This window comes from Labrus bergylta, chromosome 18 (genome assembly GCF_963930695.1).
Source record: "Labrus bergylta chromosome 18, fLabBer1.1, whole genome shotgun sequence".
Classification (NCBI taxonomy): domain Eukaryota; kingdom Metazoa; phylum Chordata; class Actinopteri; order Labriformes; family Labridae; genus Labrus; species Labrus bergylta.
Genome location: NC_089212.1, coordinates 13,681,845 through 13,700,471, shown reverse-complemented (window position 1 = coordinate 13,700,471; position 18,627 = coordinate 13,681,845). Strand labels below are relative to the sequence as shown.

At 41.7% G+C, this 18,627-nt stretch overlaps 1 protein-coding gene and 1 long non-coding RNA gene across 2 annotated transcripts in view; both read right to left on the bottom strand.

Annotated features, from left to right (window-relative positions):
* kif26ab (kinesin family member 26Ab) overlaps positions 1 to 13,050 on the bottom strand; it is a 69,266-nt gene extending 56,216 nt beyond the window's left edge. Inside the window, exons 1-2 of the mRNA XM_065966538.1 lie at positions 12,810 to 13,050; positions 12,367 to 12,585 (exon numbers count right to left, since the gene is read on the bottom strand). Coding sequence (XP_065822610.1) covers positions 12,367 to 12,585; positions 12,810 to 12,872 — 282 coding nt within the window. The 5' untranslated portion in view covers positions 12,873 to 13,050. The remainder of the gene's footprint in view (positions 1 to 12,366; positions 12,586 to 12,809) is intronic.
* A 4,623-nt stretch (positions 13,051 to 17,673) lies between these two features.
* LOC136183269 (uncharacterized) lies at positions 17,674 to 18,401 on the bottom strand. Its single transcript, XR_010669101.1, has 2 exons — positions 18,301 to 18,401; positions 17,674 to 18,152 (listed from the first exon to the last, which is right to left on the bottom strand). It is a non-coding gene; the product is annotated as an uncharacterized lncRNA (long non-coding RNA).
* Between the last annotated feature and the right edge of the window lie 226 nt (positions 18,402 to 18,627).

Genomic DNA, 18,627 nt, shown 5'->3' with positions numbered 1-18,627 from the left:
AGCTACAGCAGGAGCCTCGAGCACCTCCATCCCCATAGCACCACCGTGACTTTCAATGGCTACTGTAGGGCTTTTACAGCACGCTTTATAACCTAACAACTCGAGCAGGAACCACTTTCTGAACGGCTTTTTAGCATGGGAAACCAATATCTGATAAAAAAAAAAAGCTAGGTAGAGATTCGGATGTGTGGGCACTTAGGAGGTGCACAAAAGAAATTTAAAAAACCACAAATAAGGTAAAGTCCCACAGGTCAAATACAGGTCATGTTACGTCTCCAGTAGCCGCGCTTCTGTTGGAGTTCAAGTGTGCCCAAGTTTCAACCCTCCATTGAACACTGCAGCCAAAACAGCCTCCCCCTCACAAAGAGATGAAGACATAAATGCCCAGCGTGGGACGAGGGGAGGATGAGGGGTCAGTGGACGGACAGAAAAGGGAGGAGAGGGAATCTAACGTCTGGCATGATGGATGTGGTAATGACCGTGTGAGAGCGCTGAATGCGTGTGGGTTAGAGAACGCTCACAAAGACAGCTTTTTCTGGATGAATTTCTGCACATTCGATTTGAAGGTCAACAACAGCACATAGAAAAACGGAAATTGAGAAAATCACAAGCACTGGCGAATTAAGATTGCAACCAAATGAAAACCGAAATGGGAATTTAATAAAAGACTTTGATCGTATGACTTGTCTCTGAGTAAAGGTCAGCATTGCTTTGTGCGACTAAGGCCTACCTTGGAAACCAACACATAGCTGTAACGTCAAAATGAGGCTGCCACCACCTGTAAAAGGCTATCTGTAAATAAAAACACATTTCAGTTTGACCCCATAATAGCTTTACAGCCGACCTTTGTCTGGACTTGCAGTGGACACTAAAGAATGACTCTTATGTACTTCTGGGCCTGTATGCTGCTCTGGGGAGAGGGTGGGAGGTGATTTGGTTGCAGAGAACCAGAAGAAAAACTTTGGCATCCGCTCTTGCTCTGAATAGCTTTGCAGGAATTCTCCAAGGCCGAACACACAGGTGTGCTCTCCAGGAGCTTCCCTCCTCTTCAGCGGGCATCAGAGGAAGGGAAGCAATACAATGTTGCACAGACACGTTCAAAGGCATTCCACCAATGTTTGCGTTTGATGCATACATTTAGACCAGTAAACAACACCCACTATCATTGTCTTGCTTTAAATATCTGAGTGCCTAAAACACACAGCAAGAATGATTCAAATATTAAAATAAAACACCATGACAGGACAAAAAACTAACTAAAAGCAGCTAAAAGAAAAGTTACATTCCATGATAAATTTGTCCACACTCGCTCATAAGTTCGTTCTCACACTCAGCATGGGAGTCAGACACTTAGCCGGGGGTCCAGACAGCAAGGCCCAACAGCCAGTTCCCACAACAGCGAGGATATTCGGGCTTTGAAGATGACTCCGAGCTGATACTGAGAAGCAAAAGCAGAGGATGGAGAGGCAGTTTGGGACTCGTAAACAGAGAGGTTTAAGTTTAAGTGCCCGACACACACGAAGGAGATAAAACAGCCCAGAGCTCTTCAGCGGGGAGAGTGACATCATAAAATAGAGCAGCAGTAACAAGAGGGGAAGCATAAAGGACGGATCTATTAATGGGAGTGGGTTCATGGGAGAGAGGCAGGGGAAGGTTTATTCCACGAGCATCCTCTGGGAGTAATGACAAGTTGAAGATGGCACAATTCTCCATGCAGTAAATCTCTGCTGATCTGAATATAAACTAATTACCCTCATTTAGCTGTTTCTCCACAGACGGGCGATCTCCACAGTAAATGTGTTTACTGAAAGAGTTCACAACAGGGAAAGATGCCTATTAAGTTTAACATTGCACAAAAAAAACAGAGCATGCACCAAGTTTCCAGATGTTCCTAAGGTTCAAGGCGCAAACATTTTCACAAAAAGGAGTTTAAATTGTTGGTTACAGCAGCAATGTTGCATCCTTCTCTCTCCTCTTCATCAATTAATTGCTGCTTATCTGGACTAGATATGGTTGAATCCTAAAATAGAAAGTAAAGCTGTCAAGTTCAAGTAGCAAAGTAGGGACATATCTGCTTTTTTTTGGTATTGCTGAAAATCCATTACAAAAATCCATACATCTGGGTTTGACCTTTTCATGTTCTGTCTATTAGAGAATTGAACTGAAAGCCGAGACGTTCAATAATGAAAGAAATGCACACTGAAAACACTTCCTTTCTCACTCTAATCCTGCTCCCTTCATACCTGCTGAGGTGCAAATTCAAGGCTTTGGAATATCTAATAGATAATATTATGATAATGGATAATAATCCAACTGATATGGTGGTTTAGCAGTATAATAAGTGGCATGTTAGATACTGGTATGAGCTGTAAACCAACAGCTAAAGTCAAAAGAAACAGCTGGGTTAGAAAGAGGGCTCTTATTCTCGTCATATTCAATCTGAAGCTAAGCCAGTACCAGAGTAATAGCACTGGCCAGTCACCTTCTCCATCACCTTCCCCATTAACCAGCCCACCACCAGCAGGCCTGTGTGTAGGAATAGGGATAAAACACCGGCTGTAATAATGCAATCATAAATTGGTAGCAGTTAAGTTCAAAAAGATGGATGACTTCTGCAGCAAAGTGGAAAAGATGGAGGGACTCTGAATGTGCTTCATCTCTTTCTTTTTCCTATGGTACTTACACGCACATTCACACATCATCAATACACACACACTCATCCTCGCTCACAGAGCTGGACGCTCAAGCATGAAATGAACATGAGCGGTGTGAACTTTGACTGGCATTTTCACACCACGCAGAGATTTATAGAGCACTATATACGTATCAGAATGAGCTCCTGACCGTAAAGAATAGCCCGACGTATAGCAGAGGAGACCAGTGAGACAGACTTAACAGAAGCCATCTACCAATCACAACACAAGCCATCTCAATCCATCTGCTATTACACAAACACAAATAGAATCACGTAGAGTTGCATGCATACTGTCACTGGGACATATATATAGAAATATGACGTGAAAGCAGAATGGTGCACTCATACAGCAGCTGCATAGTTTGCCACTGTGGCTCACTGAGAGGCTCCTAAGGTATTGTAGAGTCAGAGTACGCTTTTAAGTTTTAATGAAATTTCTCCCACTGGTTCCAAAAAAATAGTAAATGTTTGGAATTTGGGGATTTACAGAAAGACTTGTTCATGAGAAAAAACAATTTAGCAGCAGGTGCTCAGACAAGTTTATTTCCATATAGACATTCATACACTGCTGCATGAGGGTTATTAAAGACTGTGCTTTTTTACTGTGCGTTGTAAGAGCTGCTCTAATACATATATTTTATTAAGAATGTAGTATCTAAAAGTACTTACTCACAATGAAGAACCGAAACAGAAACTCTTTAGCTCTTTGTTGTGACAGGCACATAACTTTGATGTTTCAGTTCTTTATTAATGTAATCTCTGTTGTTTCAGGCAACGTTTTGTAAAACCATTAAAAGCTTCTGCATGCTACCTGTTAACACTAAACAGGGCATGCAGTTAGCAGCTACCAGCAACAAGCTAGTGAAGCTGCGGAAACGTGTTTCTCTTAGGAGTTGGTGGAGACCAAAACAGAGATAAATGTTGAATATTTATTTTACTAGCATTTGGCAAGAAAACCTGCCATGACACCACATACATGCAGCTCAATGTAAACTTGATGTGTTGAATATATATCAGTCACTGTTTATTAACATGTTCAACATATTAATTTGGGGCTGTGATATTATGAAAGCAAAGTGTTAACAGTTTGCCTTATAGCCCCAAACATGGAAGAATTAGTTATATAAATAAAGCTTAAACAAATAAGTTAAACTTAAGAGATCCTCCTAATATATAATACACTTTATAACAACAATTTTCCAAGCAATTTGGGCATGTTTTCCTGATTGCAAACATAAATAATGCAAAAAAAACCAAAAAAAACATCTGCCAGTAGGAAAAGCAAAGAAGGCAATGTCAAGTCCAACTTCGACACCATACTCTGATCCACTGTTTGCTGTGAGCAAGGGAGCCATGCCCAAACAGCCCAGAGTTTGTCGTCTGCATATCCATCTTGGCAAGGATACACAGTGCTGGCATTCTCTTTCAGCACTTTGCTAAAAGCCAGGCGATTTATCTGCTACCACAAGGCCTGCTGTCAATTGAGGCGTTTTATGGAGCCAGCAGGAGATTACCTCCATCTCAGTGCGCCTCAGTGTCTGAGTGTCCGCTCGAAATATACCTCAACTACTATGTTTTTCCAATACTCTGAATCAGGCTCAATAATGGATTGCTGCCAGTCCAGATTGCTCATCACGTCACATAGCATTGACATATGGAGCCGGGCTATAAGAGCATGTGCAGTATGTATATAAACACACATGCACACTTTGGTTCAACCTAAATTAAAAAGTCAAACTGATTAATTCCCACTTCTTACACTTCTTGTTGCATTTGTGTTCCTTGCTTGTTGACATTTCAGGCTTTGTTTCTCGGTTCTCAGACTCTGCAGACCTTTGCTGTGCTCTAACACATTGCCCTGTCAGCCCAGACTGCACATCCATTGTTTCATTTAAGTCTGGCTCATTGTAGCTCAAGATCCCTCAGTAAACAGCAGTAAACCCATTCAGACGAGTGCTATTATGCAGGGCAATCATTTTTTAAATATACAAACATGAGAAACAGCCAAAGAATGAAAGTGTTGTCACAATCTCAGCATTTCCTGGTACTATAATTCAAAGAATTCTGTAAAACGATTGTTAAATGGACCAAATTAAGATCCAGTTCTCAGTTGTAACTGCCTACTAAGTCATGTCTATTTTAAAACACAAATTTACAGAAAGATGTTGGACTATTACAGTGATAGACACCATGATGATGCTAGCTAGCATGAAGTCAAAAAGCCATACTGATTAAAGAAATATATTCTTTGGGGGGAAACTAGCTTTATTATTTTTTATTTTTTTGTTAACTTAGACTATATGGGAAGACAGGTAACTTATTGTTTAGACTGAAACAAGGGGAAACTGCTAGCCTTGCTACAAACAAAGTCAATTCTGCTAGCAACCTTTAAGTTAATCCTTAGCTTATTCACCCTGCTGTAAGATTCCATGTTATGCTAGTAAGCTAACTCCCAGTTCTAGCTTCATAGGCTGTTAAATGAATGTCCTCCAAGTTTTGGTGAAAAATGTATAACAGAATGTCCCAAAATCCAAAGAAATACAAAAAAAATGACTTTTAAATCATTTGCAATTGTGTTGAAAAAAAAAAAAAACAATTAATTTCCCATCTGTGTATGGAGTACATCTCTTTTTAAGTGCACCATGCATCTCCAGGCCAATATTTAAAGGGATTTAGGAAAAGCTAAGACATTCAACCAAGCATAAAGTTTCATGGCTGGTAGCTTATTGCTTTTTCATCAGCTCATTATAAGGTAATGGTGCAGCTGCTCTCTTAAGTCCCACTCTTTGATTGAACGTCTTTACTGAATAGCTGTTAGGGATAATAGGTTGACTTTGAATATTTGACTTAAGCGAATGAAAGAAGACCACAACCTTTACAATAACTGAGGGCAGGAGAGTAAATTCCCAGGCCTAAGCAGCTCCAAATAGCTCGTCTCACCTTGACAGGGAACTGAGGGAACATCTGGAACGACTCTCTGTAGACATTAAAGTGGCATGCAGGTGTATCAGAAAGGGCCAGATGGCCAAAAGAGGAGACATTCAGGTAAACTCTGTGCATATGTGCTGGTTTCTGAACTCAACCATGGGTTGACCTGGGTGCACGTGTATCTGTTTGCAGATGAAGTGAATGTGTGTGTATGTGTGTGTCTCGAGGAAAACTGCACCTCAGTCAGCTACTGTTCATTTTTAGTCATGAGCGCAGTGCAGCTGAAAAGAATGAAAGTTATTTCGGGTTGAGAATTCCTCATCCTCCAACAGATTCCTTCATATTCCCCTGTTGAAAGGGGATGAGCATGAGGCGCCAGCATCAGCTCAGTTTCCGACAAGATCCATCAACCCTCACATCTGTGCACCCTGCACCCATTTCCTGCCCTCTGCCTCATAACAATTTAGCCTCTCCAATTGCGATAAGTAGTTGACTGGGTAGCCACAATTGAAGTCAATTCACTTTCAGATCGCCAAATTAAAGACGTAAAATGAATCTGCAGCTGATATAGTGAAGATGAAGCATCCATTCCAGCTATGAAGTGAAAACTTCAGAACCAGATGGGAGCAGCGAGAAGGTGGAAAGTTGACGAAAAACCATTTACATTCCATGACGCAGTCATTCCATCGTCGACTTCTAAAGCACTGTGGCGGAAAAATATGGCTTCCAAGTAGAAAAAAAAGCTGTAGAATTATAGAAAAAGGGGAATTTTTTAAGAGCATTTCATCCTACTAGGATTTGGAAAAAAAGGAAACATTTCTTAAGTTATATAACATGCATTACCTGTTCTGTAAAAGTGTCGCTACAGCTTGTGTCATTTGGAGTGTTTTTTTACTAGTGGCAACAGGATAGTCAAGTTATATCATAAAGCTACCAAATTATACTTTATTGATAACTTTGGTTTCATAAATCCAACCATGTTTTCCTATCAAAATAAATTTTCAATTTAGAAAAGAAGCTGCTGAAACTTTCAGTACATGAAATACCTAGCAGCAACTTTTCAGATGTATCACAAAGAAATAAATTAAATAAAATGTGAATAGGATTTTGAATAGCCAGACAATGGATGCCAGGGTTTGTAGTTTTTAATACTTCCTGCTAAGAACTCATTTCAGGTTCTGTGAAAAAATGATTGAGGTTTAATACCCAGCTCTAACAGTAAGTATAAAGTAACTGAACACAATGCATGCATGTGTGACTCAAAGTGTTGGCTGTCAGCTCCTGAAAAAGAGAATGGATGAGAATGAAGAGACTTGAGGTAATGTGGCAGTGAACAGCTGCGTGCTGCCGAGGCTCATGTGTACAGTACAGAACGGCAGTGCTATGACTGATGTCTGTGGTCTCTGCACCACTTGACACCAGATTATTACTCGGCGGTTTAATACAGCCACATGCCATAAAGCAGGGATGAAGCGAGGGGACCACTCAGCCTCCTGAGTCTCCTCCATTCTCTTGCCTCGTCCCTCATCTCCTCCCGGGCTCTCGGGGGTGCACGCACCGGTGAGCAGGCACACAACACACACACGACAGAGGGCCTCAGGGGGCTCAGGTGCTTAGAGGTGAATAGAAAAATATGGTCATGCTCTGTTTTACCTCTACTTTAGCTCAGGTTTCACAACCAGAAGGTTCTTTTACACACAGTCTTTTTTTTCTATCCATCTGCCAGTCACTTCGCCCGGTTGCCTGCCCTCCTGCAGCGAAAAAGGGCAGTGTACACCTGTTCCAGTCCAGGTTGGCCCCCTGAAACCCTAACCCACCATCAAGAGTGGGAAAACTGACAGAAAGGTCTGAGGTCAGTCAACAAAAGAGAGGTAACACTCCCTCTGACATGCCTGGGAAACAGTAGCTGGGGAGGTGGACCTGCAGCTGGTAACCAGCCCCCACTTCATCCCTTTGTCTCCTGAAAAAATTATCTTACGCAAAGATGTAAACGCACACTCAACTTTGCACAGAAACACCACCAACAAAGCATATGTTGCTGCTGGGTACTTGGCAACCAAACACTCCACTTTGACAGTTACACAAATGCATAAGTGGGCAAGGAGGAGGCAAGTGAGTAAACTTGAAATGGGATTAAAGCAAAGAACGTACAGTTCACAGCACTTTCTTGGCCAATCCAGTCAAGGCAAATGGCAATCAAGCAATAGGTCTGGTTCTACTGGCCAAGTGCTTGCTCATGATGGATGAAGATTGGATCACTCTATTAGAGGAAATAGTCCTGCTATTCTGTGTTATGTCATAAAATAACTTTTGTTGTCCATATAAAAGTAACTGATAGATTGGTACGTTCATGTACATGTACAGAAATGTGTGACACAATACAGAGTCAACTGAACTCTCAAACAATGCCTTTGTATGCAGGAAACATTTGTTGCATGGTACAGCATTGTTTTATTTACTTTCTTCATTGCTTCAGGAAACTCAACAGGATTTCACTTACACTTCACTTACATGGATTCAATCACAACCCCACACTCAAAGTGGATCAAGGGTCAACGGAGAACAAAGCAGAAACAAAGCAAGCATGAATGCAAATGAGTCATTTGTGAAAATTACCGCTCCCATAATTTATGAATTCTACTTGGGGGGAAAAAAAAAAACTGGCAAAAGGCCTCATTGTACAAATTGATTCCTGCAGCAACATTCATCACATAAGCCATCCATAATAGGCTCGGACACACTGTGCATACATCAGCGGGGCAAGGTATTTGAGATTAACTGTTTGTTAGCTTGTTCTCTGTCACCAGGATTTCACTTTTTTTTTTTTACCTGGATCTTTGTAAAAAAAGAAAGAAAAAAGTGGTTAGCTTTAACTAAACTCAGTTTTCACATGCCCTGACCACCTGGCAACAACTGACCTCAACCTCCAGCAGCTCAAGTGAATCCACATCTTGAAGCCCTCACAGCAATGCAGGACCTTCTCTGTTAATCAGTCAGTGCACTCACAAGGGCCAAGACTGCTCGATTATTCATAGACCTCAGTATTTATGAGCGTGTGTTTAGCACTGCTGACTTATTTAGTGACCTCTCTTAAGCATGCCAAACCAAACTGTTTCCTCTCAAGAACACTGGCTTTAAAATGTCCATGTTAGTGAAACAGTTTTATAATTAAAGATTCCTACATCAAAGCTTGGAGGACAACAAACACGTTCGGGTAATCTTAACTGAAATCTTTGAATACTTTTGTAACTATGATTATTTGCTTAAGTCCAGTGTGATATTTAATTCCACCAATGTCTGTACACTAAAAATAAAGCTGTAGCTAGCAGATGTTAGCTTAGCACCACAAGTGGAAACAAGTGGAAACTACTAGCTTTGCATGTCAAGATAGACCAATCCAGAAAAAGATATACCTGGCCCGGAAAAAGGATAACAGTAATATTTATTGCTTCACCAAACTTAAGAGTTTTCTCATCAACTATTAGTGGCTAGATTAAATCAAAAGTCAGCTGGTTTACATGTTCAAAATAGTTTAAATATGTTTTATTTTGGAGGCATCAAAAACTGGTTTGAGATTAATATCCATAGAGGAACGTTAAAATGTACATTTTACACACACTTAGACAGCAGCCCTGCTGTTCACAGAAATGCTAACAGCAAAAGCAGCGATGGCTGAATGATTTATAACCAACAACAAGACTAAACATTTATTTGATCTCATTCCGACAGTATCCCTCACCAGCTTAGGTCCAAAGCAGTCGCCCTTGTATTATTGTCTTGTTTATATTCTTTGACTTTATTGTCCCAATAGAATATTCTGCTTCATTTCTTATACTTGTTCTGATCTCAAGCGGTCCATTGTGTGTTCATTAGTTTGCTTTGAAGATACTGGGGGGGTGTATTTTGTTACCTTTGGAAGGACTCAGGCTAGCTACCTGCTGTGTCTTGTTTTTTTTAATGCTCATCTAAGCTGACTGGTTGATGGCTCCTGATGCATTCATACATTTACAACAGCTTAACAAACAAATATTTTTACATTTCTAAAAACTGTTTTTTACTCCTCTAACTTGAGCTTCCACAGATTACTTAAACATTAGCAATCAACCTTTAACTTTATAAACATCAAGTCTTTTTGACTTTTCCCTCCCACATCTCAAAGATCAACAAACACGACTTAGGTTCACCCCACCCCGAAAAAAAAAAAAAAGATATCCAATAACAGAACCCTTCTAAAACTGTGACTGGGGGTTTAAGCTGCTCTAGCACGACCAAGGGGGAGGAATGATCGTCCTTACAGGTCACAATGACTTTATGCTTTTAGCTCTTTACAAACCTAATCACCTGTTGTTGTCACTGACACTTTCTTAACTTTTACAAGTGACAGTTGATGGCACAGGCTCAAAAAACACTTGCGTCTCAATTCATCTCAGATGCACAAACAATTAAAATATTAAGTATCCCCCCCTCAGGTCACAGACTTCCAAAATCAGGCAATAGGCTGCTATTGAATCTCTTCCAGCTGTGAGGTTCTATCTGTCTGTTTCGACAGAGTCTGAATAAAATAAAAGGCTAATTAGTGTTTTGAAATTGTGGTTTGGGTGATCATCTTTCTTCACATCATACTTACCTAGGCTCCCTGTCCAGCCACAATAAGCACAATTATTAAAAACCAGACTGTCTGCTATCCACCACTGAAGTTATTCCTGACTGTAGGTTTTAATTATGCAAATGAAGTAGGTGAATTCCCCTCATTATATCTAGTCTGGAGGTTTGCAGAGTCTCTACTGTTAATGCCTGTCTTTTAGGAAAATGGGATTTTTCCAAGAGTTGTTTTAATTCTTTCAGAAAAATACCAATTCAGCTTGAAGTTAATGGTGCAAGCTCAAGGAAATACTTCCAACAAAATTAATTTGGGGGGCTAGGAATTCAAAAAATGCCATAAAATACTTAAAAGCATTGCTAATGATGTGTAGAAAAGGAAATATGATCGCATCTGCAGTTTAAGTTGTTCTAGAAAGTTGTCAAACACAAACGTAAATACTCTTGTATTGGAGCAGGCTTTTTCAGGTCAGAAAGCATGAAAATGTTGCTTCCAGTGGAAAGGGATGCAGAAAAACTAACTTGTTATTTCCATTTTTCTATTACTGCAAAAGTGGTTTCTGTGCAGAGGTGAAACTGTTGTTAAAACTTCTGAGCTACAGTGTAAGTCTTCTTGCCGTTAACAGTGTGTGCAGTTCCTTTAGACCATAACAGGAAAACACAAAAGCTGTCGGAGAGGCTTCAGCAACTTTCCCTCTTGTTTTCATGTACAAAGTGAATTCAGTCAACCCAAACACTCTTCCTTGAGTTTTGATCCCCTCTGTACTACAACTGTATTTAAACAATACGTCTACATGCAGGGTGAGGGGGGGGAGGTTGTAGAGGGATGTCTGGGGACCAAGCCGACTTCCTCTCCACACAAAAAAACGGGACGGCAGACGGATGGGGAGGGAAGGGGAAGCTGCGACCTCGGGTAAACAGTCTCCGATTTGGTTTTTCCCATGACGACCTCAGACACAACACAGACTGAACCCTGGCAGGTACCATGGTCCAAGATGCACCAGCAGGGCCACCTGAGTGACCCATGTGACCTTATTCCTCCGACGGAGGAAGCAATTTGAAAGCGATCATGCATACTATGAGAACTTACAGGTGGGCAAAGACAATGGGTTTATTATCCTTCACTTAAATTAGACCATACCATAACCTCTTCACAATAAGCATACCCTGCCATCATTGTTTGTCACCCAGGAATTAAGGCCCAATTTAGCTATCAACAAGTGCAAAATAGGGGGGAAAAGGGGGCTGCGCCGGTCTCTGAGCACCTGGAGAAGGCTGCAAAATACTTCTGGAGGGTCCCACAGTAAAAAGGGGAGGTGAGTTCCCATGGTAGATAATGGCAAACAGGGGTCAGCTTCATGTGTTTACAGGATGGACTTACCTGATACCTGAACAAAGATCTGATAGGCTCAGAAGAGACCACACAGGTGCTCCAAAAATGCCCCCTTGTCCCTTGTCTACCTGGACTTTTGGATGTGTGGGATTTGAGGTGAACCTTGAAGAGCTGTAACACAATCTGACTTTGGGACTCTCAACAAAGGAGAAAAGACTCAAAGGGGTAAAACCCAGCCAGCCACAACAACAGACGCAGCAGTCTTAGAGCCTATATTTAACAGCGGTGGGAATTGTGGGATCAGCCATACAGGAACACTTTCAATGCACAGCGAAGGTCGACTGGGACTTTAACTTCCTCTCCGCAGTCTCCAACATGAGCGGCTCGCTCATTTCAACTCCCCCGACCCCCCCCCCCCCCCCCCCCCCCCCTCACTCCCCCACGCCCAACAGCAAAATAAAAAGATAAGCATTGTTTAGCCAAACAATGGGCCACTTTCAAAGTTTCAAAAGCGTCCATTTTCACATCCAAGGCTGGTATTTGAAGTCAAACATGCAATAAACAACTTGAGAGCATATTTGGTACAAATATAAAGTAGGCCTATATAGAGATTAAATGGCATTGTTCAGTAGTATGTGTGTTCAAAGCAGGTGCAGGTGGACAAAAGGCACGCATGTTTTAACAGTAACATAGCAATGCAATCCAGGTGATCACAGTAGCCTATTTAATGGTCAGAATAATTGCAGTAAGATTTGAAATCTATGAAAAATTGGCAAAAACATCGTTAAAAAAAAGTTTTTTTTACACCAACCTTCAATGAGTTTTGGTCTGCCAGGGCTAGTGCTTGCTTCTTCAGCTCTGTGACTTTCTTTTGACATTGCTGGCAGAAGCCTCCCTTCTCCTCCGACTCGGAGATGGAAACTGACCCGGCGCCCTCAGGGGGAGGCCGGCTACTGCAGCGCGCGTCCTCCGCAGAGAGGAGTCTTTTCCTGGGGGTCACCGGAGACTCTCCACTCGGACATCCCTCCACCTGTAGCAAGAGAAAGAGCATTGTATTAAGATGGGTTATAAGAAAGACAACAAGTGTGAAAGTGAAAGAGTTTGTTCGTACCATGACGACCTGTTTGAATACAGAGCACCTGTCAAAGTGCGCACCAAAGTTCTGCGACTTTAAGCGAGCTGAAAATGACTCGAGACACACGCAAATACTACTTGTACAAGAAAAAAAAAACATGTCCATTGAGAGGCACTTACAGTGAACACACGGTTGTTTTGGTATTTTCCATCGGGAGTTGAATTGCCCCCAAACCAGCTCATTCTCCCAGGTTAATGTAACACCTTCAGGAGGTCGTCTTACTCCAAATGAAAACGTTTTCCCGCTGTAAAACGCGGGGCAGAGGAGCCATAGGCTGCACTGAAGCCCTGACTGAAGTTAACCAGTCATGTGTCAGATTTTTAACTGGACCAGTAGCTGCTGGTCGAAGGCAACTGGTGACTGTGTGCCATGAGTTTAAAGCAGAGGAGTTTTGGTTACAGGAGGACGCTCAGCCGAGAGCAAGAGGCGGTGTTACTACTGGAGTGGGAGGGATGAAGAAAACTTTTCCTGGGCGAGGTGGAGGGACTGTAGAGGTATCTGATCTGTTCTTTAGCCATAGACCACTCTTAACTTCTCCGCATTTTTTTTTCAACACTTTAATGATGTTTCACATTCATAACAAAACTCCTAATTGCCAAATATCCGCCTTGTGTTTTCATGGAATTTCATCGATAGTCTATTTAAAGTTTTATTTATTATTATTATTATTTTATTTTAATGGTTGCTTTTAACTGTTTCAGGTAGTTGCACACTAAAACTAGGCTATATCAGTGTTCTGATGCTTGTTTTTATACTGTCTCCAGTGTTGGCTGAATTTCCCATTAAACACATTAAACCAGAGTAAAAGTTTGCAAAATTAATTTGTGATGTTTTACAATCGTATATCCCAGCCAGTTTATTGCTGAATAATTGGCCTGTCTTCAAAAAAAAAATTATAATAATGGTTAATTTCTATGATTAGGTTTGTATTTGGGCTGTGATCGCTCAAATTCAGCAAACAGCAGCAACTGTTGCCTCTCCCTCCAGACGCAGGTTTGCCTCTGTGTTGTTGTTGGTGTCTGGCGCCATCCTCTGGTGAAATGGCAGAACAGCATCTTTCAAATTGGCAGGGTGGAGGTGCTTGGATTAAATATTTAATTGGTAAACTTTAAATATTTCATGTGGGTGACGTAAGCGAAAGTGGCCACATGAGCTGCTGTTCTCTGAGTCTGAAACAGTTTGTCTCTTTTTCCTGCCCTCAAACGACCGAGGCTATTTATGGGGACACGGAACCTTTTGTCCTCAGGTTTGTTCAACTCTGACCACATTATGAGGATGTTCAAATGAAAACGTGTACAGGGTCAAACACATTTTACTTGTCATTAAAAGCCTTTTTTATATTGTTGAATTGCAAACATTTGGAGGCTTCAGGACGATATTTGTATGTTGGAAACTGAAAACTAAACTAATTGTTAGTCATAGATCACAGGATAGTCCACACGTCTTTAAATAGGCTAAATAACCAATTACATTTAAATATTCGGAATTTTAATCTTTAATCTAATTATCAAACCCTGAATGGGGCATTCTGGTCATTGGCTCTAGGCCGGGATATAGTTTTTCTGTATAAAAGTTCATCTTTGGCAAAGTCACTTGCATGCAGAAATATTGTGCACAAGTGTTCAATAATACAAAATGCGAAGAGGAATAATGTCCAAGGATGAAGTTCTGAGAGAATAATCGTGGATAAGGATGCTGCGAGGTGCTGTTCAAGGTCCTGACAACCGGACAGGAGCCGTCAAGCGCACATCAACTGACTGTTCCGTTATCTTTTTTTCTTGTATTATAAACAAACTGAAGAAGACACATTTTAATGTTATGATTCATCATCCATCCAGGGCACTCTTACCTTTGTTTTCCTCTTCAGCAGGTGACTTGTAAAGCCGAAAATGATGTCGGAGTCCACGAAGATCGTCCCCAGATCTATGACGTTGGGGTTGGGCTTCCCGGCTCCGGGAGACCCCGATGAGTTTGGCAGAGCCATGTGGGCTGCGTGTGTAGCCTAGAATGCACTCCACTCCTCGAGAAACCTACTTGATTTGTATATCCATTTAAGTCATTTCTCTCGTACCCTCCAGAAAGATCCACAAGGTGTTTTAATCCGGACATCCAGTGAGTCACGGTGAGCGCTCTCACGTGTGCGTAAAATCACTTCTTAGATTTCCAGTTTTCCGAGAAGATGATAAAGTGATACAATCCATCAGGCATGCAAAAAAAGAAAAAGGTTTACATCCAGTGGGACAAGTTAGAGCCACCCTGAGGCTTCTCGTGCCCTGATCTTTGAGCGCGAGCAGGTCTGAGAGCGAAGGAGCACCTTGCGCGTCTGCAGCTCTCTGTTCTCCAGCGTCTCTCTTCCCCCCCCTCCTTCCAATTTTCTCTCTCTCCCCCCCTCTCTCTCTCAGTCACTTACTCGATCATCCCCTCTCTCTCTCTCTCTCTCTCTCTCTCTCTCCCTCTCCCTCATGATGACCTGCTCTCACACCCAATCTGCCGGTGCGTCGTTGTCAGTCTCACACACGAAGATGTAAAACACAATGACAATCCTGGCCATAACCCCTAATGACATATTTCCTGTAATGTTCCTAATATTCATATAGGTAGTCCGAGTGGCACGCAGTAATGATCTCATCATAGCTCACCTTATATCTACTATATAATGCTCTTGTAGTAGACTGTCTTGTATATATGCGTATTGTGTTGCTTTAGAATCCTATTACTATATTTCCCACAGTGAAATATCAAAAAGGAGACACTCATTAACTTACTATGACTATACTAAAGATCATCTGTAGCGTCAGTTTTTTCCAAATAAAATTAACACTGTTTTTTTTTCTCATTGATTTCAATCTAGGCTACTTCTTCGCAGTCTGTATATAGATATCTGCTTTACAATAATAATCTTACACTGTATAAAACTCTCATGAGCAACATGATGATTTCAGCCGTTTCTAGCCGCATCTGATGTCGGAAACTCAGTAAGGGCTCATGATTGCTGATCGATACGCAGTGAATAGCCTTCACCAACTCTAGGTTGAAGCTAGTTATCTCACAGGTTGAAGATTAATGTGGGAATTGGAACTAGTTTCTCCTGCAGCAAAGAGGCATACTACTGCTGTAGTGATGATGTCATCATTCACGCGGGGCTGAGCAGCGGGACAGAACCAGCAGCATCCATGGTGGATAATGCACTTTTTTTTTTTTTTAATTCACAGCAGGAAGATGAACTCAAATAAAATTCAAACTGAGTTGTGGCATCTCAAAAATCAGCTTTTTTTGATTAGGCTAAATTTATATTCCAGTAAATAAGACTTATATATATATATATATATATATATATACACACACACACACACACACACACACACACACACACACACACACACACACACACACACTCTTTCATTATGAGACTGATTTTTAGTTAGGCCTAAATCCAGGTTGTAGAGACTGCATCTCAGACTTTAAACCATAGGACTGACAAAGGCCAAATACACTACATTTCCCATAATGCATGAACTGGCAGTTTCGATAAACTTTCCAGACTATGATAACGATCATCTTTTAAACACCATGCCCTCAGTGTGTACACAGGCTGAAGAGAACACGGTCTTCTGATTCAATCAAATCCTGATTACATCACTGTGACGCCATCACGGTTATGTTTTTAACTCCCCCCCCCCCCCCCCCCCCCCCCAAGAGGACATTAAACGACATTTTTCAGGTTGACTTTTAGTGATGATTCAGTGGGGAAACAGTGTCGAATAGCTTGAGGTAAAAATACATTTTAGTGTGTTTTCCTTCAATCACTTGCTGGTCCAGGTGAAGTTTGGTGTGGAGATGAATACCTGATTAAATACAAAAACTAAAAGCTGAAGGTCACTGGGACAGAAAGAAAAAGTTTGAGTGCTTCTGACGAGCTGTTTATTTTTCTACAATTCAGACATGATTGAATATCTCATGCAACAATGAAGCGTTGACAGCTGAGCAGAGGGGGGTAAACAATAAATATTCTAGAGATGAATAACTTATTTTTAATCCCACAAACACCTCGCAAATCTCTTCACTCATCACCCTCGTACACAGAGGAATACACACACACACACGTGTTGTGATGGGAGGTGGGAAAGGACTTGTCAGCAAACCGATAATTACAATCCATAGTAAAGATGATTTACCACGTGCGTCACCCACCCTGTCCTCCCCACTGGAGGAGGTCTGGGTTTGGGTCCTTCCCTGGCCGCTGATGAAATTCCGAGGACAGTCGGGGAGGGGAGGTGGTCCCCTGGGACTGCACGTGCTGCTACATCTGCTGCCCTCGCGCACGTATAAGAGAAATCGCTCTGGGCATCTCATTAAAGCCTCTCCAATGTCTTCTCCTCTGCCTGAGACCTCTGCAGCTTCACGGACAGGCTTTGTGAGAAACGTTTAGCAAATATTGATAGTTCTTGGCGCATGGAGGAGATCAAAGGGAAAGGGGAGATGGGGGCTGTCTAAGAGGAGAGGGGGAATAATCGGTGCACAGTGCTTTCATGAATGATTTATGCAGTATAAAGTAGCCTTTACCCATTGGGGGGAAGGAGGACGGATTTTCTTGCTGGAGTTGTGTCAGCTTTTGAGGCTTTGAATCAGGTTTTCCCACGAAACGAGTCATGAAAACAAGAGATGGTAGTGCAAATGCGTGTGTTTAGAATTAATTAAGTAATTTGCAGTCCAACTTAAGCAAGTTCAAGAAGTTTGAATGTAATTAGGTTAAAGGCAAAGGCAAGTAACTCAAACTTATTCGTTTTTTTAACACTTACCAACATACGTTTTTAGTTTTTTCTCTTCATGTTTGGCAGACTGGGATTAAAAAAAAAAAAAAAAAAAAAAAGTTAAGCAGATGTAGTTATTCCGATAAATTTGCAGCAAGTTTCAGTACTGTGGACAGCGACCATCTCTGCTGATTTATACAGCCCACCGTCGCCCCATACAGGATTCAACAGAGACAGATGACTTTTTATTGACTTGTTTTAATCAGTACTTCTGAATAGTGACAATAGTAAAGCAGCAAAAAGGTGCAGCAGCAGAGCTATAAAAATCTGTACACGTGCCAGCAGAACGAAAAGACTGAGGCCTGCTGATTTTTACAGCCCCCCCTTCACACACAGAATCTGGCCTGCAGTTGTCATTGTAACACCAGAGGGCACAATGAGAGCAGAAGACGGAGAGAAACGTCAGCAGGAAATCACACAGTGCTTGTTGAAGTCATTAGACGTCTTGGGAGATGTTTTCTTTCCTTTAAAGATCCACACAAAGGGAGCATTTTTGCCTCGACTGGTTGACAGCATTCGTCTGCCTGGTCAAGTGGTCCTAAACATTTCACAATTTTCTCAAAGAACTGTTGAACTGTTGAGAACCACTTAATCAGAGAGACCACACACTCTTTCAGGGCAAAGTACCGTCCATCAAACTCCCGAATGCAACTGTTAAGAGGGAGGAAAACAGCCAAGGTGAGTTTCCTGAAATGGTGAAGTGGTAGTAAATACATCACTACGGCAGAGTTCAGCTCCTTTGTGTCGAAAATGTACAAATACAAGCCAAGAAAGTTATAGTCTATGTAAAGGTTCTCACCTAGAGGAGGTAGGCCTAAGCTCTGTCCTTTCACGATGGTGTTTCCTGTCATCCCTGTTCAGACTGAGTGACTGCAGAGTAAGGAGCTCTTTATATAGTGTTTTAGGGCTAGGTTCATACAAGTTTCTCATTCAGGGAGGAATGAGGCCCATGCTGGTCTGACCGGACGAGCTGGGTCCGGGCACGACGCAGCAGCCGCCCTCAAGACACAGATAGCGAATACCAGCAAGTGCAGGCCGGGAAGTCACATGTACTCTATGTCATCTTCGTCTTCTAAGTTTGCCTAATTTTCCATGGATTTACTTTGGGGTTTTAATGAAAGGTGTT